The 24,117-nt window shown below is 38.0% G+C and overlaps 1 protein-coding gene across 1 annotated transcript; it reads right to left on the bottom strand.

Annotated features, from left to right (window-relative positions):
• Window positions 1-759: 759 nt before the first annotated feature.
• BRD7 (bromodomain containing 7) lies at window positions 760-12,999 on the bottom strand. Its single transcript, XM_057375697.1, has 17 exons — window positions 12,850-12,999; window positions 12,309-12,517; window positions 11,808-11,937; window positions 11,355-11,412; window positions 10,106-10,250; window positions 8,857-8,967; window positions 8,353-8,537; window positions 7,465-7,588; window positions 6,767-6,842; window positions 6,324-6,431; window positions 5,578-5,710; window positions 4,714-4,825; window positions 4,339-4,395; window positions 3,387-3,498; window positions 3,097-3,240; window positions 1,904-2,047; window positions 760-963 (listed from the first exon to the last, which is right to left on the bottom strand). The coding sequence occupies exons 1-17, from the start codon at window positions 12,896-12,898 to the stop codon at window positions 899-901; spliced, it is 1,962 nt and encodes a 653-aa protein (XP_057231680.1). The 5' UTR covers window positions 12,899-12,999; the 3' UTR covers window positions 760-898.
• Window positions 13,000-24,117: the final 11,118 nt, after the last annotated feature.

Here is a 24,117-nt window from a genome sequence, read left to right as displayed (position 1 = left end):
AGCTAGGTGTAGCACTGTGTGATGGTGTGAGAGTAAGTGAGGAGCACAGGGAAAAGTCTACTTGGATGAGCCACTGGCTCYACCAGTACCCCTGCAATGGTGCTTTAGTTCTCTGGGCTGTTGGTCTGCACCTCTGGTGAACAGTAAGTGCCWTTTAATGTGAGGAGGCTTTTAAATATATACTCTATTCTGATAAGCAAGCCTAAAATTATTATACAGACAGTATCTGGTAATACCTCTGCATCGTATGAAGAACTGTCTGCCTCAGTGTCTCAGAGATGACTGTCCTACATCCATGGGGTATGGGTCTCACTTCTGCACATGGGTCTGAGCTTGCCCTCCAGTTTTAGGATACTAGGAGCAGACAGCAAGGTTTCTCTAAGGAGATTCATCCACATTCACAGTGTCACAAAACTGAGCTTTTGTTAATTCATCACACTGCATCAGTTTCATATAAAAAGTTTATTCCTCATGTCCATGAGAGTTGCACAGATATTTTAAAAATGGGAAGTTGCATGTTCAGATACTAATGATGCTTGAACTAACCAGACTCAAGAGACAAGTCTATTCMTTACTTCTAGAAACTTTTGGTTGAGTCCCTGCACCATATATAGGCACATTTTCATTATGCTTTGACTTTTCCAGATACTTGGAAATCTAGGAAAAYTTATATGCAGCAGAGGAGCTTAAAAGTAATAGAGAATGCAAAATGAATAATTTAGTGCACTTATGCAGCAGAAGTAACTCTAACACAAACCCTTCAAAAGCTATCAGCTCCAAAATTTAATAAACRAAAGTAGTTTAACACACAATATACACTCATAGTGAATGCACCTGAAGGACATTTACATGGTTCTTAAACAGAATCAAACAAACAGCTGTAAACTGAACAGAACCTTCAGCCTGTAACTGCACCACACTCGTTTTCAGGGACAGTGATGGTCTTTTTGGGTTCTTCAAAGTCTGAAAGTTTACAACAGATAGCAGGTCACTGACCACAGAATGCTCAATAAAAGACATACATATACAGCAGAGCACACCTCAAATCATTTGCTATTTTTGCAGATAGCCCTGTATTAGCTGTTCGTTCTGCAACAGTCCCACAAAATCCAGTATTTCAGCTGGTTCTGTCGCAGAGCCTCTGTGCAGTGTTATGAAAAAGAAAATGCTCAATAATTTTGAAAGTGAAATTTCTTGAGCAGTTTCCTTGAAAATAGGAATGAGTTCCTGGATTAATCCTGCTCGTTCAGTTAAAATGTTATTTAATGAAAACTTTCATAAGTCACAGATTAAGTAAATTTGTTGTGTGAATTACATTTCTTGAAATTCTTCCCTGCCCTAGCCCAAATCTGGGTACACTTTTGCTGTGCTGTACACAARGGAGGTCTGGGTCTGGCACTGAGACTCCCCTGACCACTCCCTACCCAGCAAAAACAGCCACTGCTTTTGGTGGGATGAGGCAAGTTGAACTCAGGCTGTCAACTTACAAAGCACGACAGCTGGCAAACTAAGCAAAAGGAATGCACGGCCAAAACTCTGGAGGAGAAGCAATCACAATGTTCTCATTTTAGCAAGTGAGGAATTTTAACTCCTCTCTTGCAACTTCACGCTAAATGGAAAAACTAAAACTGAATGAATTGCCAAGCTTTAAGATTTGGCAGTGCTGCRAGATGGATAGTAAAGTAACCGTGTAGCTGAACCAAAGTTCCATACATACAAAAGATTAATTTTGGACTGAGACCAAAGGCAGCAACTTTCCATKTGAAACAGAATTTAAAAAGGAGAGAAGTACTGAAAATTGGAACCACAATACTGCAAATTCTATCACAAGCCAGTCTAAGGATTTGCAGATGTGATTTTGTTGCAGCTGAACAGATGCTACAGTATGTTTTTGTATACTCACCCTCTGTCAAATCGACCCAGCTGTCTTCTGTCTCAGGTAGGGGAACTGAGATTCCCATTGCTTTCCGGATTCCGTAGGTACTGACRATATCGCCTGGAGTCACTTGCTGGGCAAGTTCTTTCAGGTTATTGGTTACTCTCTCCGCTGGAAAAGATAAGAGGATGTGTTTATATGCTATATATAGATACAAAATCACTGAATCACCCTGCAAACAGTTTAATAATTAAAGTACAAAGGGAACTATGTTAAAATAATGTTTCTGCACCAGAAAAGCTGTGCTGTGTACAGCTGTGCAAGACATCCTGGGAACCAAGAGATGGTTAACAAGAACAGGAGGAATTAAACAGATGCTGCCCAAGGCTTCCTGCCATCAAGAAACACCAGGAGTTAAAGAGTAAGTTAATGAATCTTGGGCCACACTCACAGCAGCTGGGAGAGGGCTGGTGGCACCCATGCAGTACTGGTGTTAGTAATAGCTGGATTTAGGGATTCAGGATGGAGCTTTGGATACAGAGACTGTTCTTGTTGCTACAAATGTGGTTTTCCCTCAAGAAGGAAGCTGCTAGTAGTGAAACGTAAAGAAGATAGTATCTGATCTGGTTTAGACTTGGTCTAATACCAACTTGGTCATATTTCTTCAATAATGGAGACTTTATCTAATCACATCAATGTGGTTTCATTTAGACCATGAATAGTGTTACACAAGATAGTTTTACTTGTAAAACAGTCACTSTCTGCACAGTCTTGTTTTACAGGTTACCATTAACACAAGATGTGTAACTTAATTGACCTGTAAGACAAGAAGACAGTATTAAATAACAAAAGAATGTATGACTGGTATTTATCAGTAGAATGGTAACTAGATCCATCCTGGACCAAAGCTAGCCTTGCAATAAGAACTAGGTAATAGTTAAGCAACCCTTATTCAAAGACATTGCAAAATTTATGGAGTTACAGGTATTTGGCTATTGTCTGTCCATGGTATAGAGAAGCTCCCATCAGTTCTAGGGACATTTAGGAATAAAGAGGAAATACTTGCAATTACTGTTCAAAATTTTCATCTGGCTTTACATCCAAAAAAATTGGCTGCACATATTCTGCACTATAGCCCTCGAACTTTTTTGCTTTCTTGGAGTTGATACCAGCTAGGACTTGATCAATTCTGCAAGAACAATCAGAAAAAGTGTATTTACCCAAGTGCATTTCTCTATAAGATGGACCCAGAAGACAAATCATATTAGGGGGTGGTTTTGTACTCAGTCGTTCATTTTGAGCATCCTGGAGTTCTCTGAGCAGCTTTGTTGTTTCATCAAGTTTCCTCTGGAAGATTTCAGCCTCTATTTAAAGAGAAAAAGAAAATTCTGACTAGTAAGATCTAAGTAAAKTCTGTTTACTTACTTTATCATATAAAATATTCTTAGGGACTGAGAAATGGAAAGAGTCACAGACATGTATCAGAAGTATGACAGCCAAGAAGACTCACCCTCAGAATCAAACTCTTCTATRGGCATGCCAAAGTTTGTAACTGCTTTTAGAGCTGTAAGTCTGTCGCTATTGGTCGCATCCAACCTGGCAGCAATATCCATTTCCATAATCTGGAAAAAAAAAATCAGCAACTAATAATTTAGGTAATACTTAGCTCAGTCTTGAAACAACAAAATTGTCTGGGGAAGATCAGAGCATGAAGGTTAGTCTGCTCTACAAAAGTGAAATGAACATATAGAGGGAAAGCTGAAAAAGCATTCTGTGAAATTTATTGTTCTATGTTCACTCTGTTTATTATTCTGTTTCATACTCAAATAAGAAATGGCATCTACAAAACCACTGGGGACATGCATAAATGATGTACTAAATCAAGACCAGCATGCCGATTAAAGTTTTAAAATTTCTTCAGCTCACCTAAAGGAGATTTTATTGAAGATCTGAGGCCAAAATTCAAAAGGAATCTGAGCAGTGGCTGCAGATGAAGAGATACTTCAGCAGAGCAGCCCTGGCCCTAGAACAGCTTTCTCTAATTGAGCAAAGGTTGGGTGGAATGATTTGAGATCTATAATGTATTGCCTACAGGGGCACAAAGTGAGAACTTCTCAAAGTCTGCTATGTCTTGTGTGGCATTCTTACATTTACATTACAAGTTCATGTTAAAGCAAACCAGATTAAGATAGAAACAAAGCTATAGCTCCCAACCACAATCACAAACAAAAATATATAAGTATTTTCTTCCACTTCTCTTGAYATATAGTTAAGATTTAATGTTTTGGAGAATCTTACTCTCCTCATGCCTACATAGGGATGTGCCATTTTCACGGATCACAGTGTGAATTTACAGCTTGTCAAAGTCTCCAGGCTGTACAGGCTTGGAAGTTGTAGGCAGTTTTATATCTGTGATCTTGGACAGGTTGGTTGGAGAAATTAATTAATAGAGAAAGTTTTACCTTTACATCTTTCATTGCATCACTTCTTTCATGTGAACCTTCAGCTTCCTCCAAGGGCTGAATTGAGAGARGATTTTTAAAGAAAGCATTAAAATTCCTCTTTTAAATTCCAAGAAAAATCTTATAAAATTAAGTATTTTTAAAGGGAGGTAAATATGCAATGTCACAATGAGCTTCCCCTGTAAAGCAAGTTACAAAATAACAATTTTTAGGGTCTTTCCTGAAAATCCTACCACTGGAGATAAAGATCAATCTTCACTTTCCAATTCTACCAGTTAAAAGGAAGCCCATCAATAGGATCAACGCAATCTTTCCCTTGCTTTAGAGCTTGTGTGGTAAAACCAAAGAACAGAGAGTACACAATTCCACTCTTACCATTTCTAGCTCTCGGAGAGCTCTAGAATGTCCTCCTTTTGTTAGAACGTCAAGCAAACTATCAGCCATTAAGAGAGGATAATCCTGGGATTTCATAAAAAAATCTTGAATACTAAAAAAATAAAGATAGTTAAGGTTGATACTTTCATATCAAACATTTAACATAGAAATGTTACGTAAAGTCAAACCTCTATGTACAACCAGAAATGCAAAAAGTAGCAGAGGAGCTGATCTAAATGGCTTGTTTTAGTTTAATCATGCATGCCTTCTGTAGCTGAGGAACCCATTCTGAATGGAACACTGAAAAAGTGAACTGCCTCAGGCAGCTGTATCAACACAAAAGCAAACCTGCACAGGCACCTCAYGTTTACCCTGTACTAAAATATTCCCCCATTTCCTATAAATTTATGCCACTGTGCCTGATCCTTGTGAAATTCTCATAAAACAAAGGGGCTTTGAAGTTTTTATAATCAAGAATAATAAACCAATAACAATTATTTTTATAAGGCTGTATCTCATTCAAAGCAGTAATTARTGTTAAAAAAATCCAGTTTGTATAAACATTTGTACAGCTCAACATTTTTCTGGCTTTGAAYACAAGTCCTTCAGTTAGTTATAAACCCATCCAAGTTTAGACAGTGTGTTTCCTAAGGATCGGCATCATCAAAATCCTTCCATCTTGGCTCATTCAYTTTAGAGGCTGGTTCTTTCATTGAAGTATTTGTTTCTTAAACAAACCAAACCCTGTGAGTTATAAAGACAGCAGTGCTATCATTCCACAGCACAGACAGCCCATCCGGCAGAGTTGCACATAACTGCTTCTGTTCATGTAAGCTGTATTATGCATCCAGGTTGCTGAATTACCTGGAAGATCCTTGATTGGAGTCTTCCCCATATGTTGAGTAGATCAAGTCAGAATCTTCTTTGCTTATGTTGGCAAACGTCGAATCGTATGTTGGCGCATAGGAACTAAAGGGTCCGTAATTCAAGTATGTCACTAATGAATAACAACAGTATTAATAATTACCCTGCTTTGCATGCATGAGACAGAAATGAGAAAGGGCTGTAAAACAAACCTCAAAAAGAAACTTTAAAAGCATGTATTTAAGGTGAAAACAAGCCTTCACAGAACACCATCTGTTCACAATGTAACAACTTTTAGAAACTTCTAAATCAAATGCATTTGTATTTGCAAATATGTTATTAACACCACTCCGTGCCTTAGTGCAACACGAAGAGTCTGATGCTGGAAACAGGTTTCCAGGTTCCCCCCCTTCTCTTTTAAAGCTACCAAGAACCTTTTTCTATCTGGTAGTTTCTCTTCTCAATGTAGAAGAAGTGTAAATATCTCACCCTTTTTGTATGTGTAAATTCAGCTGGACTCTGTGATGTGCTGTTTGTGTGACAGATACAAAGAACCATGAAMTGGTTTGGGTTGGAAAGGACATTGAAGTTCATCTAGTTCCAATGCCCCTGCCATAGGCAGGGACACACAATAATGTGCTTTATCTTTAGAAATCCTTAATTYCAAATTTGTGTGCTAGTAACAAGATCAACACACTTTGTTTACATAAGAAGGATTTGTATTTWAAAAAAAAATCAGCACTTACCTGGAGTAACCTTGTTTCTTTTATCTTCTTTGAAYCCTTGTAATGTATTAACTCCTGACTGAAGCCTTCCTGCAGTCATTCCCAGCTTYACAGGGCAGTAACCTGGTTCTACAATACGACATATCAAAATACAGAAAGTCACATCTGTGATCTTTYGGGTCAGCAGACACTGTACTCTGTACATGGACCAGAATTAAGAGGATCCCAGGAAATTCTCCAGCAGCAAAAGTTTTCTTTTGTAGCTTCCACAAACAGCTTACACAAAATAGTGAAGCAACAGCACTGAGGGCTCCCAGCAGCTGCTCCCAACAACAGCCACAGCTGAGGCCYATCTACAGGATCCCTCAGCTGCAGCTTTTTCAATCCAGATCTTTAGCAGACTGCAAAGAAGCAGCAGACCAGGTAGGTGRAAGTGGCTTGTTAGTGGAACCATGCCAACTTACCTCCTGCAGCAAGGTCCACTGGATTAAGAAGGCCCAGAGTTGTTGTACCATCTGGTTTTCTTCTTTCAAATTCACACTGAAATATGATCAGACTATTTTAATTTACATAGTAGTTGAAATTCCTAGTCCTTAAACCAATGAAAACGTTTAATGAAACTGTCYTATCTGCTGGAGAAAGAAAGGAAATCAGCCACTCACAAGTGAGTGCTGCTCTAAACTTTTATTTTTGCTAGATAATTTTATTATTGATATAGGCACAAGGAATTAAGATATTATGATAAATATTAATGTTTCTGCAGAGCCCAGGAGACAAAAAAAGTAGAAAATTAAAGAAACACAGTATTATCAAACTGAGCTCCTTCTCCTGCAACATTAATAACCTTTGATCAGGTATCTGTCTGTTTCAGAATTATGAGATTTCTGCAGGTCAGATTTCTTTTCATCGGCTTTCTGCTATTCCTCTTTTCTTCTTACTTTACTGAAAGCTTTTGAAAATTTAAGCTCAACTTGCTCTGCTGATGAAATTTAGCATGCAAATAGTGCCTTTTTTTAACCTTATAATGTTACGTAGATGATCAATGGTGTAAAATGATGTAAACTRCAGTAAAAGCATATTTGGAGTTTCAACTGGTGCAAGATGCCAAGGAAGCCTGGCTTATGAAAAAGGGAAAGGAACTACCACACAACCCARTATTTACCTGGCTGTTTGCAAGGCGCCTGGTTAACTTGCCTCCGGATTCCCTCACAATCCGATCAATCTGCTCTTGTTCCCTTTCCAAGCTATTGTTTCGTAATTTGTCTTCAAGCAGGTCTTTGTCTTTCCTGTGAACATACCCACACAACTTAGGGACTAGCTGGAATACCAACGGGCTAAATAACACAAAAGGATACTGTGACAATATTGTTTCAGCCAACTGTGCAACTGGTTTTGCAGACAAAACAACTAACAACAAAAAAAGTRCCACTGAATATGAGGCACATGACAAAAGTTTGCATGAGCAAATACTACCTTAGTAACCGTAAAGGTTTCTGGGTAAAGGTCTCCCACAAAGCTAAGATACTTCTTGTATATTAGATACTCTTAATTTTAGCATCCAGTATTTATCTACCTAAATATTTATTATCTTCATACCTGGTACTTGTAAATATGAAAASCTATTTCAGGAAGTACACTTTCTGTAGCTAGGCAGCTCTAAGTTTAAAATACAACTACTATGTAAACAAGCACAAAAGGAACTAAAATTGACTAGATAGCTTTTTGTACCAAAAGGTTTAAAGCTCAGGTTTGCGAGCATTCTTCAAAACTATACTAATTCTGTGAAATGAACACTAAAAWAGAAAACAGTTGAAGGAATGGAGTTGATAAACAGTGTAAGGTTACCTACATGCAAAAATGATTGTTATCATAAATGATTCTGAACTTGGATTTAGTATGTGAGGATACTTTATGTAAGTGTTGATTTCTTGAGATGAAAATGTCTTTGTGTATAAGAACTTCCAGAAAGAGAGACTGCTCCCTAAATAATCTTGTTTCAGTAGCATTTAAAAGGTCTATCCTATAATTAATTACTCAGGTAATACTTCACTTTTTGTGTTCTTTGCTAGGTGTTTTGAATGCTTTGGTGTCACCATCCATAGGTTCTCCTCTGTCTTTCCCAGAGCCATTTTCATCTTCTCCAGCTTGCTGCAGTTCTGTCTTGTCCTTCTGCTTCCTCGTCTTCTGCAGGTCAGCCATGAATTCTATRCTTTGTTTCAGGCTCTGAATTCTCTCCTGAATAAAATCAAAATCCTTCAATGAATCTTTTTGTAACCTATCCACAGAAGCCAATTTTATTTCAGTTCTTTCTTTCTTACACTAGCAAATATAAACACAGTCCAGAAGGTGAAATAGTAAATGCAACTATTTCTACAATGACTGATCTGGCAGCAGTACTAAAACAATGTACTATGTATATTCCAATATACAASCATTTGACAAATATCAAGCAAGTTWTTATTAATTTTCATGAGATCCCTGTAAAAGGGAATAAAGAGGGAACAAAAAAAGAAGCAGCATACTTTTTAATATTTTGGTTTGTATTTTCTGTTACCTGGCTAAGTATCTTCATCCCTGAGTGCAGCAGTTTTTTTGCAGCTTTGTAGTAGATGGTGTCTGGTTTGTTGTAAATCATTGCATTAGTACACATCAGTTTGAAGTTATCCTGTACAAACATTAATAATTTTGGAATGAAAGTTAATTTTATAGTGTACTATAYTGATACTGTTGCAAATGCAGTGTCTTGAGCTTTAGGGAAAAAAAACTTTACAGAATATCTTTAATAAATAAATTTAAGCAATCTAGTAAAAATGTAAACAGGAATAAGTATGCAACTTAGTTTTAAAACTTGAATCTATCAGCCCAACAAACATCCTGAAAGTACTCTTGAGTGCTCAGTACTTTTGTAGTTTTTAAGTTTTAAGAGAAGCCCTCTTAGCTACAACTACCCACCTCCTGGCCAATCAGCAGTCATTAAAATAAAAACAAAGTGAAGCAATATAAAAAAGCCAATGAAAAGCTGCAGTGCAAAGTTAAATTATTACAAAGAATATGCCAGTCTTATGCTTGTTTGAATTTCAACTGAGTTAGAAACTGCACTTCTATACTCACTGCAGAGCCTCTACAGGTGGATACGTTTTATCACATTCTCAACTATTTACAAACTTAAATTAAAAACTAACCAGAAACAGCTGTAACAACAGGGAGTATTCTTAAGTTTTTGAGCTCTAAAGAAGAATGTGAAAGAAAAGACAACCACTACTATTGAGTTGTATCTGCCTAATTGTGAATTACYCCTCTCAGGTCCTCATCTAGCCTGATAAAGAACTAGGGAGTATTTCTGATGAAGAAAACAAAAAGAAAGCTAGGCCCTACATCTTTGAAAGCATTAGGGCAGCCTTTCAAAACAGGCCCTTGAATCCACTAGACACACTRCAGCACCAGGATAAGCAGTTGCTGCCAACAGGACCAAGCTCATTGCCCCTTTGCTCATTGATCAACGTGACTAAATTAGCCTGGAAAAAGTAAAAGATCTAAAATGACAGGCTGAAGGACAAACTGACAGGTTCCATGTAATCCTGCACAAAACCTGAAACCACCTGCATATTTTTGAGATCGACATTTACAACTGGAACTGTTTTCTCATTTCAGAACTTATTTACTTACAAAARATCAAGAAGAAACATTTCTTGAGGCACAAATACTGGTTCTCTTTGGCCTCTTTATATTCTTATGAAGTACCAGACATCAAGTCAATTGAGTGAAATTCATCTCCGTAGTCAAAACAAAACTCAAAGCATTACCTTTAATTCTTCTATGGACTGGTACCCATTGTTCTTTATCTTCTCTTTCATGGTACTAAAATCCATTGGGTTTTTAATGATCATGGAATAGCCAGGGGCAATAAAGTCAGTCACAGGAAATGAAAAGAAAGAACTTGGATCCTTTCTGTTAAGAAATGAAAGACAGTTTTTTATGTTTTAAYTTATAACAAAGAACATGAATTTGGAATTAAATAGAAAAGAAAGAACTAAGCTGAAAAGGAATCAGAACTATAAAGAGAGAAATAGCTTGTGTCAGCATAATCTTTCATGTTCAAGGTTGAAAAGATCTCATATGCAAACCCATATACCAAAAAAAGTGCTACAAATGTATTTTAGAAGTTATTCCTATATTTTGGTAACTACCTGTGCTCCCAAGGAGATGAAAAAACCCAAACTTTTTTTTTTTTTTTTGAGATTTTGGATTTTAACAAAGAGGTTTTATACTACATTATAATTAATTTAAAAAGGAATACATAAGAATATAGGAAAAGGAATTCATAAGAATATTCTTGCCATTTACTGCTTACTCTGAAATTATCAGAAGGGAAGAGACAGGGTTCAGAATCAGAAGTGCTGCTTCTTTTTGTATTCATGGAAAGGGAGCCAAAACTAACACAGGCATTTTTTTATAGTTTAARTTTCTTGAAACTGACAGCACACATAGGTCTTGAATATTTATGGATAAGAGAAAACTTTCCAATACACTTTCCAGCTCAGTCTGGTGAGACAGCTAAAGGGAAAGATCTTTCAACCACTCTTGTACAAGACACTCTTAAAGTCAAGAAATATAATCTTAAATAAGAGACAACTTGAAAGAACTGCAGACTTGATTGTTTTAATCAAAAGAAAGGCATACTTCCTTTTTATAGTAAATAATGCGAAAATAGGAGAACTCAAGGTGAAAGAAGCTTTGGTAAATTGATAATAAACTCTTGTGCCTTCCTTTCAAAAGGTTCCTCTAAAGAAAGCATCACATTACTGGAAAATTGTACTGGTTTTGAAAGCTTTTTAAAACTACTACTAACTTGAAACTGGAGGTGTTCACAAGAAGCCTAGGCTGAAGAGAAGCACTAAGCACATGTTCTTAAACTAGTGCTTTCATTCCTATTATAGCCCTCTCAGCAATACATTTAGCAATAGTATTTTCACTTGGCTGTGTATGTGCCCCTTCCCTTACTGTATGTTATTTTCATTTCATAGCTCTGCAAGCCTGGAGCACAGAYATTACCTCTGCAGCTGTCTCATGAGTTGATTCAGAGCTTCCTGAAGTGGTGTCTGCTCCACCTCTAGACCAAAAACAAGGAGGGGGAGAAAGRGTGTGAGACACAACTGACTGGAAGAGGTATCAAACTTCCAAGATACCAGAAATCAACTAAACAAAACTGCTACACCTTGAGAATTCATTACGAAAGAAAAGAACATGAYGGCAAACCTCAGAATACATRCAGGGAATCGACTGTTCTCATTGCTCTTACTTGATATTCTGATCACWCAGAAGCACCAAATACCACTCTGAAAAAGAAGTCTAGAGCAACCTAATTCCAAACTTTTGCATGAAATGGAGAAAAACACTGGGATGGCAAAAAATGTTAAGTCACTTGCTACAGAAAGAAAGAACAAAAACCACGAGTCAATTACAGAAAATACAAAATGGCAAAAGAAATTTCCATTTTTCCCCTACCTTCCTGCTTTGACAAAGTGCTTGTCAGTGGCTTCTCTGGTGACAAGTCCATTCTGACAGGGGTCTGACATTTCATTTCCTGTTCTCCCTCACTGTCTCCATGGTCCCGATCTCGTTTCCTTTTATCCTCCTGGAAAGATTGTTATGGAAATGTAAGAGCACCTGCGAACACTGCATAATACTCTCTGGATTTTTCAAAACAACCTCACAAAGTTTCAAAAATAATTGTTTGTGTTTAGAAATTCTGTATTCTTTATGTACTACCTCCATCTGCTGGACACTGAAATAATTCAGCCATACAATGTAATGAATGTATCACTGAATTAGCTTTTCAGAAAATGTGACAGCTATCTGGTGTGTGTCCTTTAAAAATGGGACAGGRATGCCTCATACACCGAGTTTGAATGTATTCCATTTAAGTATACAAGTTACAGTCATACAAACTAACATTTTGATAGAAATCTAGAGAAAGTYAAAACATTTTGCTAAATGAACACATACCTTAACTTTTCTCTTTCTTTTCTCCTTTTCTTCTCCAGGAACTTGTTTTTCTCCTTTCTTCCTCTTTTTCCTTTTTCTGTCCTTGTGTTTTTCATGTTCAGATTTGTCTTCGTAGAGGCTGGAATCAAGTCCTGCATTTCCAGTGGAGAGCTCCGCAACCTCATTTCCTCCAACTTTCAGCACCAGCTTCAGCGGCTTTTCTACGTATTCTTAAACCAGCAGAGAAACAAGCTGTGTGAACACCACAGAAAACACACTCCCGTCCTCAACAACCCCGCGCGATTCCTCCGCTGCCTCTGGCTTCTTCCAGAGGCTGCCACCGCACATTTCCTCACTTCCAGCCCCTGCAGCTGCTTCTCCCCCGCGCAGAGCCGAGCCCACGGTCCGTCTGCCCACCCSGGCCCGCCGGCGGAGCGTTCAAACCGCCCCGGCGCTGGGCCCGGCGGGGCGGGGCGGGCGCCGCTGGGGGCTTGAGGGCCCGCGTCCGCTTTGGGCCGCGCTTCTCRGCGGCCTCTGCCCGGCCACCCCCGTAGGGACCCACCCTCGTAAGGATGTTTGTCCGACTTGTGCTTCTTGTGCTTCTTCCCCATGGCCGCGGCCCGGCCTGCCCGGGAGAGGCCGCGCTGTTGAAGCGGAGCCCGGCCAGGCCCCGCGCGGCCCGGGAGCAGGCGATGGCGGCCGCGCRGCGCCCCCTGCTGGCCTGGAGGTCTGGCGCAGGCGCAGTGCCGGGCTGCTGTCAGGCGACATGGCCGGCCAGCCGTGCAGTCCGCGATCCCCGGCCGGCTCCGCGCCCGTGAGCGGCAAGCTCGGGGCATTTTCCCTTGTGAGCAGCCCCCTCCGCTCCCCGGGCAGCGTCGCCTCTCCAKAACCCTCTCAGCCTCCTACCTAATCATAGAACGTTCAAGGTTGGAAGGACATTTAAATTCTAGTCAAGCCAGTACTGCCATTGTGACCCCTAAACCGTATCTCCCAGCGCCAGATCCACGCACCCCTTCTCGGGACCCTAAATCCTTGTAGGGATGGTGACTCCACCACCTCCCTGGGCAGCCTGTTCCACTGCCTGACCACGCGAATAGTAATTTTTTAGTATCTAATGAATCTGCCCTGTCCTGCCCGCAGTCCCCCGCGCTCTGTCCCCTCACGCAGCCGCCGGCAGCTCCTCGCTGCTCCCCCCGCGGCGGTGCCGCAACCCGCAGCGTGAGGTGGGCTGTGCCTGCATCCCGATCCCTCATCCCATCATACACAGAACGAGTGCCGGGTCAGCCCGTCCTCCTGCCAGCAGAGTTTACACAGCACCCGGCTGGATGCTCTTCAGGTGTGGCCGGGCACGTGGGGCAGAGCTCCAGCTCGTCACAGTCCCTCAGTCCAGGACAAAGGCCGCTAGCCGTGGCTTGCTGTTCCTGGAGTTTGAGAACCTGTGCCCAAATTTATACCGGTGAGAAGAGCAGAGRACGTGTCCAGCCGAGGAAAGGTTGTGCAGCGATGTGCAGGCTGTGCCCATCCAAGGGACACGTCTCTCCTGTGGCCATCAGCAGTGATGGTTGTGTCTGTCCTACACAGGCTGGGACAGGCTCAGCCTTGCCGACTGAGGGCCTGAACTTGCTCACCAGTTTTGAAAGCAAACCCTTCATAATCAGGTTTAAAATCCAAGGAAAATGTATATATTGTCCGTTATAGGTCAAAAATAACTTAGAAATTCTGACCTMCTGGAAATGTTGGAAGTTGCCCATTTGCCTTGCCTGGGAGTGTTCCCAAAGCAAGCAACTGGTTTTCAAAATTAAATGCAAGCCTGATTTTATAGTCTTTAAAAGTTAATAGTGTATTTGTTGCTATTGCTTAAGCTGCAGTCATTACTGTTTCAACAACACTGTGTAGGTATTGTTTTCTGCCAAGACCTCTTCTATAATGCATCCTCAAATTTCATTTCTCTGAAGTTTGGAGTGCAAAAATAAACTGCTTCTATTTCAAAAGAGAAGCTTTAATTTATTCCCACACAATAGTCCTGTAAGTATTCCTCAAGTTTGTTGGATCATATGTGATGTTTTATAGCCAAAAAGAAAAAACAAAAATTGTTAATCAGGAATTTATGATATGTGTGGCTGTACAGTGATATGAGATTTATTTTGAGAGCGGGTGAAGATTGAGAAAATCTCTTGTCTGTTGTCCATTCAATCACTGGGAGTGTAATCAGATGTGACAGCTTTGTTTTGCATTTTGCCGTTACATTACTGTCATTTGGTATCCTACTCAGAGAATTGTGTGGGTGGTGCTCTGGAATAAACCACAGCTTTCCTGCTTGATCTTACTCCAGTAGTTTGAAATTTAGYTATAATGGATGCAGTTGTTTTTCTAATTCACATCTGGATCCTTTAATACTCTTATTACATATGCAGTGAATGTTCTTAAGCATACTTTAGTGAGAGGTAGAGGGCTGTTGCTTGGGATGTGGCCACATGTAGCAAATACAAGTCTAGTAAATATTTAAAGGACATGTTTTATAGAATGAAAAAAATGTTGCTATATCCTCTGTTCCCACAAGAAGATTGGCAGACTTTCTAAGGTTTTTTTCTTTTAAATGACATRTGGCAAGACCATTTGTTCAATTGTTATTCTGAAATTCCCTGACTAATCTCGTCCTGAATTTAATAAMATCTGAGAGGGTTACACACAAGCCAGTAWTTGAGATCTGGYCAATATTAAGAGCTGCTARGTGTGTCTTTCAACAGCATTCTCTGGGTCAGAAAAGGATAATTCTGAACAGTTAGTCCTCACACGCACACACCTAGAAGACACACTGGCTTTGCCATCCTCSTCTCTAGCTCTGCTTTCCCATTAGAAGATCAGTATTTCTTCCCCCTCCAAACCTCTTGTACCCTAGTTGGGCATAACGTCTAAAATATAATTTGTAAGCCTATGAACAGTGTTATCACTGTTTGATATTAGGCAAGGTCTCATTCTTGTTGGTTGAATGATAAAAATAAACCAGTATTTTACAGTAACATAGCTTTCTAAAAATACCTGAGCACATATGGCTGAAGTAAAGAATGTAGTCAATATTTTATTGATTGTTGTGTTATTAATATGACTTTTAATCACTCATTGGCTGAAAGATGTGATCAATATGACTATTTTCTTGATTCTGTGAATATTAAAGGGACATTGTCATTTTCCATGTGCGTGTCCTGAAAAAAATCCATTGTGACAGCTGTAATTTTTTTCCCTTAATTTGAATAGACAGTCTCATCATTATGATGCATTTTCTCTTTTTTTTTTTTTTTTTTTTTTTTTTTTTTTTTTTTTTTTTTTTTTTTTTTTTTTTTTTTTTTTTTTTTTTTTTTTTTTTTTTCATTTTGTCCCTGGAATGTTTAATTCATTTACTCATGAAAATAGGCAATTATCTGTTTCTCCCCCAAGATCCTTATGACTGTAATAAACTCTATAATAAGGTTGTAAGTCAGTCATAAGGATGATTATCTTATTGTCCATAGAGCAGTCATATGGATCATGCTCTAAGATCTATGTGTGTATATTTGTACAAGTCTGTGTTTTGTGAATATCTTTCCTGTGACCTTGCCCAAATCCTGCAGGCATCTCTTTTAATAGCCCTCTTTTGAAGTTATTTTGTGCACCTGAAGAAATACCTTGTTGCACACCTCTGAACTAAAATAGCAAAATTTTTGCTAGACGTGCATGAAATTGCATGAAATTTAAACATTTATGACCCTGGTTCTTGGCTGCTATTGCTGCACAGGTTGAGGAATATTAAACAGGATTCAGCTGGATCCTCATGAGAGAAAATTGATGGACAAATGGGATTTATCCATCATCCCTGCTTTTCCCTAGTAAAGTGGAAGATTTGKAGCAGAAGAAGGGAGAAACCTGAACAGCAAGAAAGTTGGAACTGAMGTCTGTCTTAGCAATTGCAGCAGGTAATTTCCTTGTGGAAGAGAGATGTTACTGGCAGAGACCAGTACATTATATATGTATATTTGGATATACATATATATATATATATTTGGATATATGGAGTGTATTTCTAGATAAAACCGTAAGACTGAGGACGTAAAGTTTGAACTCCACTTTGAACTGATGGGTCCAATCTAATAATTTTTTTGAGATACAACCAAATTATATTAATTATTGATTCTAAACCTGATCCCATTGCCCTCACTYATGTGTGCAGTCCTGCTCATTTCAAATACATGCAAGATTTTCTTGTTCAATTAAGATATTACCAGCTAGTTTTGATCTTCCTTGATTCACACACTTTGCTAGATTTTAATTAAAGTCCTAAACACTTTTTTTCCCCCACAGTATGCATTTTAATTACTTTTGTTAAGTTTTATACTGAATAAAGCATCTGAAAATGCCTGTGCTCATGGCAGACACATCACAATGCTCCATTAGACATGTGTATTACCCAAAYAAAGTGGAGAGAAACCTTCTCCTGGCAAGTTTTAAGTTGCTGTGAGAGGAAAAAAGATGATGAATTTTGTACTTACATTAAATTTTCACTTGTAAGCTACAATAGGAGAAAGTTTAATAYAGCTGTCTAACTGAATTTCTTAAATGATACTCCCATTATTTTTTTGTTGTTTAGGTAGTAATTCATCTTTTTAATTAAATTTTGTTTTGTGTAGTGGTATTTCTAGAGGAAACATARTGAACAGAAAAAATAAGAGCATTAGGCCACTTGGTGGTGTAATATGCAAAGGAAAAGCAACTTGTCATGTTCTAGAGAAGGAAATTTGCATAATAGACCATTTTTGTTTGCTTATTATCTGATTAAACACAGTACAAGACATTACACAAATGGTTACTTTTTAAAGACCTTTAATTTCACGCAAGTTGTCAAGCAGATTTTGTCGGATAAATTCTGGGTTTCACTCAACTCTTTCTGAAGGCATTTGTGTTCAATTTGTATTAATAGTTTTTTTAGTTGGTTTAGAAATCCTGATACAGTTCTCTTTGAGAAATGTATAYTTTAAAAATGGAAAGGGCCACATGGGATCTGCAGTGTCCTCCCACCATAGAGCAGGTTTGGTTTTCATCTGCTGGTGTCTGGTGTCCTTTTCACTCCCAACAGGTGCAGCAGCTTATCCCCAGGTGTTTGTATTTTGKACACTGAGGAGCTTGGGAGGAGCTGTGGCATTGCATGCTTTGGGGGTGGCTTGGGCTGCACAGGCTGTGACCAGAAAGCAGAGGGAATGGACATCGAGAGCCTCGTGTGCTGTCCTGCAAATGCAGGTRAAACACTTGGACAATTGTGCATGGAGCACTGAAGGGGAGGGTAATGTGTGCAASAGCAGGTTGGTGGGGCCTATTTATATTTCTCTATGCAATAAGGAGAATTGTAGGTCCAGCCTTTTTCACCTTTAGTTTAAATTTGCTTTAGACAGGTGTTTGAGCTCAGCAGGATGCCACAGGGTCTGCAGAACAGTCTGTGCAGAGTCTAAATTTTATATTGTATGCACTGGTGTTCATGTCAAGGGAGAAAAATGAAGATAAAAGAATCAGTGTAATACTGTTCTGCATATTCTAACAGAAGTAAACAATTTCTGTACTAAGTGGGGTCCAATAAGGAAGGTCAATGTTAGTCGAACTATTGTTCTGAAGCGTTAGTCAGAATTTTCTGAGGGAAAGAAAAAATGAGGGAAAAAAGAGGAAGTTTTCATTCGTGTTTGACAGAAACATCAAACTAACAGTTAAGTTTTATTTTCAGATTGAGAAAGGAAAAAATAAAGGTGTTTTGACTGGTRTTTGGCTTGAGTTTCATTTGGCTTTTTAGCCTACAACCTAGAAAGAAATAAAAATTAGGAACAACTTCAGCATGGGTTGTTCAGATTAAACGGAAGATCTGATCTTTCTCTTTGATGATTTTCCCATAGTTAGGTACTAAAAGAAGTAGCAATTCTAATGTTAAGTAGTAGTAGTTGCTAATATTAAGAACAAGCAACAGGGTAGTGTCCCTAACATTCCTGGGAYCTTGTCTTAGGTTTTGCAACATTTCCCTGGCAATCCAGAATGTGTAGCAGAAGTGAGAGATTCACATGTTGGCTGTAAGGAGGGGCTTTCTSTTCAAATTGGTATAGAGTGTACTCTGGTGCTTCGGAAGACAGACAACACCAGTGATGGCTATCTGTTGACAGATATTATTAAGGATAATGACACCATGGATCACGTTCTGGAATATCTTTAGCACTCCACTCAGATTTTTGCATAAATAAGACCTGCAATATTTTTAGGTAATAAAAGAAAGGTAATATTTTTACCTTTCTACCACAAGCCAGGTAGCAGATAATTAATCTCCTTATGTTACACGTATTGTCTCCTGAAGCTTCCAAGAGGTTCTGGTGACCAAAGAGGTAGTGTGGATGGGAGCTCATRATTTGTAACTTGCTTCTATAGCTCCTGTGAGATGCCCTGCAATTTTGTTCTCTGAGTGAAAGCTTGGAGGAGGGCAGCATATACAGAGTGTACTATAAGGCCACTTGATCCTGTAGATTACTGATTATATGTAACCAAAATAATATTATTTCAATATCCATATATATAGGACCTGATACAAGTTATTAATCTCTTAGAAATTACTGAGAACTTTTGGTTTAAGTGTCTGGGTTTTTTTTTTTTTTTTTTTTTTTTTTCATTCTAAACACACTTGTTAGAATAGAGTCTTTAGAAAAGATTGGCTGGGCTCAGAAAGAGACAGTTGCAGAGAAAATGAAGTTAAATGAAAACTGTGAGAGATTTGTCTGGCTAGATTTACTAGAACTCTGAACCAATTTTAGTTCTTCCAAATAGAAGTTCTTTGTGAATTCACAAAGTTCTTTGTGAATAACTAGCCTGATGTGGAATGAGAGCAGAGGTGGATGCAATCTGTGAGGAAGGACATGGCTCCACTGTAGCCTTATTATGCTTCTGTTTATTATATTGCTCTTCTATTAGGAGGGTTTGCTGAAAAAAAGGGTACTAAATGACAACTGAATGATCAATTTTTTTCACCTTTGGAGTAAAAAGCCCTCATTTGCTTAAGGGAGATGGGGAAGGAGTTTAAGGATTTAAGCATGTAACTGTTCAGATGGAGTCTGTTTGGTTAGACCAAAATTCCTTATGTCGTTGCTCATTAATGTTGTTGTAGCAAGTGTTTATGCATGAGTGTCCGAGAAGAACTGGATATGATCAATTCAAAATGGCCTTGTCAGACTGCATGAGGTATTCACTCTGAGATATATATAGAAATGCATGTTTTATAATTTATTCTGACAGGGTATTCACATTGCTGCTTTAAGTATTTCTCCAGGTCTTTTCACAGTAGATGATCAATTAGTGCTTTACTTCTTCTGTCCATTAATTTAAAACGTGGAAATGACAATATGGCCATTTCTTGTAGGACTTTTGTGTATCCTGTGAAATGAAATCAATCAGGTCAGTGATCTGTCTGGTTCTGTCACCAACAGGTTCTTAGGGAGTTGCCTCTTTTTGCAGTGTCTTCCTTCTGCCTGCTCTGGTAGAAGGTCAACTGAACTACARCCCTCTGGAGGTGCCAGGGCAAGAATCAGAATCTGATTCAGGTATTGGAATAGACTTGTTATGCAGGTTTTTGTAAACTCTGCTTTTCCCTTCTGTGATCATCATGTCTCCAAAGGAGACAACTAATTCTAAAAATTGCTTAACGTGTTATGATTAAGTTGCATTAGGCAACTTAAAATGTGTGGTGGCATGGTCAGGTCCAGATGTTACATCCCAATGTTGAACATTTATTTCTCAAAGAACTTTGTCTTGTATTCTGAGGATGGAATGATGCACTGGGATCAGAAATTTTAAGCTCATGTTTTGTTGATCACCGTATGTCAYGCTGGGTGGTTCCACAGGCTGATTGGACAAGAAGGTGTTTTCATTTTTATTGGTGTTTTACACTTTCTAACCATTTCTATTTCTATTTCTTGKTTTTTTTTCTATATAGGGTGGCCTGAGTTTCAGTAATAGTTACCCTCATGCCAAATTTTCTTGGAAAACCAAAACTGATTTTATTTAACCTTAGAACAAGCTAGTTCTTGCCCCAAAGCCATTATATTTTTAGTCATATAACTTCTTTCATTCTATGTTTTTTGTTTTGTTTCTTTGTTTTTGTTTTTGTTTTTTTTAAGGATCAATTTTTTTTTTCTTTATTCAGGTTATAAGGTGAAAATGTGCATTCCAGAGARTAAATCCACAGAAAATGGAAGTATACAACTTGTTTTAAGGTAATATGATTATTCTAGTGGATAAGGTCGAACTTGTTACRTTTTGAATGCTTTGGGTATCTATCTTTTTTTCCTCTTAAACTTTGTCTATACTGACATGTCTGAAYACCAGAGGTATTTCTAAATGTGGTTTCTGATCTCAAGCTACTCTTAAATACTGTTGTTCATAGGAAACAGTTCACGAAGGAGTTCTACCCATAWCTTAAGCGATACTTTCAGAATCCTTGCTGGACAAGCAGTACTGCTGTGTTTTAGAAAATCTGTAATGGGCAAATGTTTTTCTGAATCTTGTAGAACCTGTTTCTCATTTTGMAAGTGGATGGTAGGTAAAAAGGGCAATGCAACTTCCGAAAAATAATTTAATATTTTTGTTTGATTTAATTGGAGGCATAAAKGTAAGAGTCACAGTTATTAAACTGAAACCTTATATTTATTGTTACCTACCAGAATTTGTGCTTTATAGTACAGAGAAACACTTCACAGTTGCTGAGTTCCACTGGAGATGAAGTGATAATCTCTGGCTGTAAATTGTAAATTGCTKTGGGATAAAAGGTACTGCATAAATGTAAATCGTTACCCTATTAAATGCAAGTGTAGCATAACATGGTTTTCAMATTACTAATGAGTATTTCTTTGCAAGTCTGATCTCTATTTAAAGATAAAATAGCACTAGTTTTATTTAATMATCCTAAAATATTCTTATCTAGCACATTGTAATACTTATTTTTATTGCTATAAACAAACATTATTGAGAAGAATTGTAGGATAAACTAARATTACGTTTACAGTGTTTTTCTTAGTCTTAATGGTTTGATTGCCAGTTGCAGGTTGCTTATTTTTTGTTTAAATTAAAATATATATTTTATGATAATATTTACTGAAACTCTTTTTTTTTTGGGTCTTGGTTGTTTTTTTTTTTAACAAAATACAGTAGTATACAGAAGAAATTGCTTAGGAAGAAGTGCCATAGCTAAGCATGTCCTGGTACATGGAACAATTGGGGAAAAACTCACACATAATTGTAAAATTTTGAGTTCTGTTAACAATTTTGAGAAAAATGTCTACAAAAGCCTGATGAGGAAGGTTATAAAAATCCATAAGGCTTAAATTATGATGGAAGAGGTGTTCCCATAACATGTAAAAGCTAATTTTGYTTGGGCCCTGAGCTTGTAGCAGGTCCTGCATGGTTTCATTTTGTGATGAACTACACTTTGTTCATAGTATGTGCTTACATATTTTTAAGAACACTAGATGAAGTATATAAAAGATGAAAGTTTTATGCRTGTGCATTTTAGCAAGTCTAATTTCACACTTAGAGCATGTTCACATCAGGTAAACGCTGTCATTCTGTGTTTTGATTTGATTCATTATTATTCTGACATAATTTGGGATGTAAAACATGGGAAGGGAATAATGCTGGTACAGCAGTAGGTAATATGGTGAAAACTGAAATCCAGAGGTGTATTGCTAAGGCMGTCTCATGCCAAAGAAGGAAAAGAAGCTTTGTGCTTGGCATGAGTACACATAGATAAGACAAGGTTAAGGGATATTAAGTATCTGTAAAGATCTGTACCAAAGTGAAGTTGTGTTTTGGTYCTGTATTGGTCCATCTAACGGAGCAGCAGTGGAGACAGAAATGATGTGGGCACTATTAACTTACAGTCTCTGCAGAACTTTGTCTTGGTCTGTGTTGCAGCCACATTTTTGGTTTGTTGTATCACCACAGTAACAGTAGGAGCCATTCTGCCTAAGAATTAGCAACGCTCCTGTTTTAACAACCTTCTGCCTTGTCCCCTGATGGTCAAMTGCAAACTGCCATGGTGCCTTGGGGATGAACAGTGAAGGAGTATAGACAAAACTAATCATAGTTAATTTAGATCCTCTCCTCCCAGCTTCAGATAACAGTTAAGCCTGACTTTAAGAGTCAGGGTTCAGAATTCAGATGCAAAATTGTATGTGCAATGTTAGCTGTGACATAYGCTCTTGCTTTGCTGGGGTAGGAATAGAAAGGAGTATGTGCAATTTTGTTGTATAATTTTTGAGATCTCTTTAAATTCTTAATGGTTTTCATATCCTGTCATATTTAATAATATTTCCTACATATAGTTCAGCTATTTAAATTTTTATTTTTATATACTATACAATAAAAATGAAGTTAGTATTTATGCAGTAGTCCATTAAGATGCTCTGTACGCCATCAGTTTTGCCAAGGAGTGGTGGAATGAGGAGTTATGGTCAGAGCTGAGGCACAGAGGCTCACTATGGACCTGGGTAGAATAGAACATCTCCAATTACACAGGTGGCTTGTCTTAAACACACATTATATGCTGGGGCTGCAGGTCTGTTGTAAAAAAACAATTAAAGGACAGGTAGAGTCTGAGCCCAAATCTCACCTAAACCTTTCATTACGTTGATTTTTTTCCTCCCTCTGATCTCACAAACTCTTTATTTTATAACAAGTATTACACCATGTTGCCTCTTCATTATTTTTGTTTTCTTTCATCTCTTGCTGAGTGTATTAATTTATTTTAGATTGTTGCTCAGTACATGATCTTGAAAGACATATAACACTAAATATAAACAAAAAGTAACAGCCTGTTCTGTGAAATGATAATATCTGCTAGAAACTGAAGGATGTGAAGTAGAATAGCTTTATTCTGCTTGATTTTAAATTATTTCCTGCTTTTACTWGAGTTTTCTACATAGGCAACAACAGAAATAATACAGAAAACACTGGTAGATAAACCACCATTTCTTGGTTTATCCTGTTCTTTGGATATATAAAGATTATGTAAGRCTCTGGTCTTTAAAACTAACATGCAGATGTTCTACAGCTGCCTGTTGATGCCTGACTCGACAGTGCCTGAACACCTTTTTAACTGCCTGGAGGTGTCATGGTGTATTTCACKGAAGTCATTAAAATAACCCTTATTTTGTGAAAACAGTGTAACTCATAAAGTGAGTCTGAGGATGAAGATACCATGAAGCAAACAGCTTTCTCAAAAGGGAGAMAATATTTATTTACCTTAGGCTGTCTTGGTCCTGTCAATATCACTGTATTAAAGCATTTCACAAAAGTACAGCATTCCTTAGCACAATGACATATTGAACAGTCTCCCCAGGCTATTTCAGACTGCCATTATAACTTTATCGTTCTATCAAGGATGCTTATTTATACACCTCACAAACTGATTTRAAAAAAAAGGAGTAGCTGTTTTTCTAGAGTAAATTTGGAATTGAAACCCAGATGATAGTCCCAGTATTTTCCCCTTGTTTACACAGATGAATAATCGCCTTGAATATGCTTAAAGTATGTTTCATTTTTTAGTGAAGCGATTGCTTGGGCTGTTCTTGAATACTGACATCTTTTGCTTAAATTCTTTGGCAGCTATTCACTGACAGGGTTCTGTCTGTCTTGCTGTGTAGGCCAGCTAGATACCTGCAGCTTTTACATTTATAGACAAAGAAAAATGCACATGCTTAATTTGGCTAAATTAGGGAGTAAGGGTGTAAATGTGATGACTTCTTTTAGCCAACAAATTAAATCTGTTAAGTTAGAGCTGGAA

Source organism: Malurus melanocephalus, unplaced genomic scaffold, assembly GCF_030028575.1.
Source record: "Malurus melanocephalus ecotype Western Australia unplaced genomic scaffold, MMel_1.1 scaffold_255, whole genome shotgun sequence".
Classification (NCBI taxonomy): domain Eukaryota; kingdom Metazoa; phylum Chordata; class Aves; order Passeriformes; family Maluridae; genus Malurus; species Malurus melanocephalus.
Note: the sequence above shows the minus strand (reverse complement) of the source record. Positions and strands in the feature narration are given on the sequence as shown.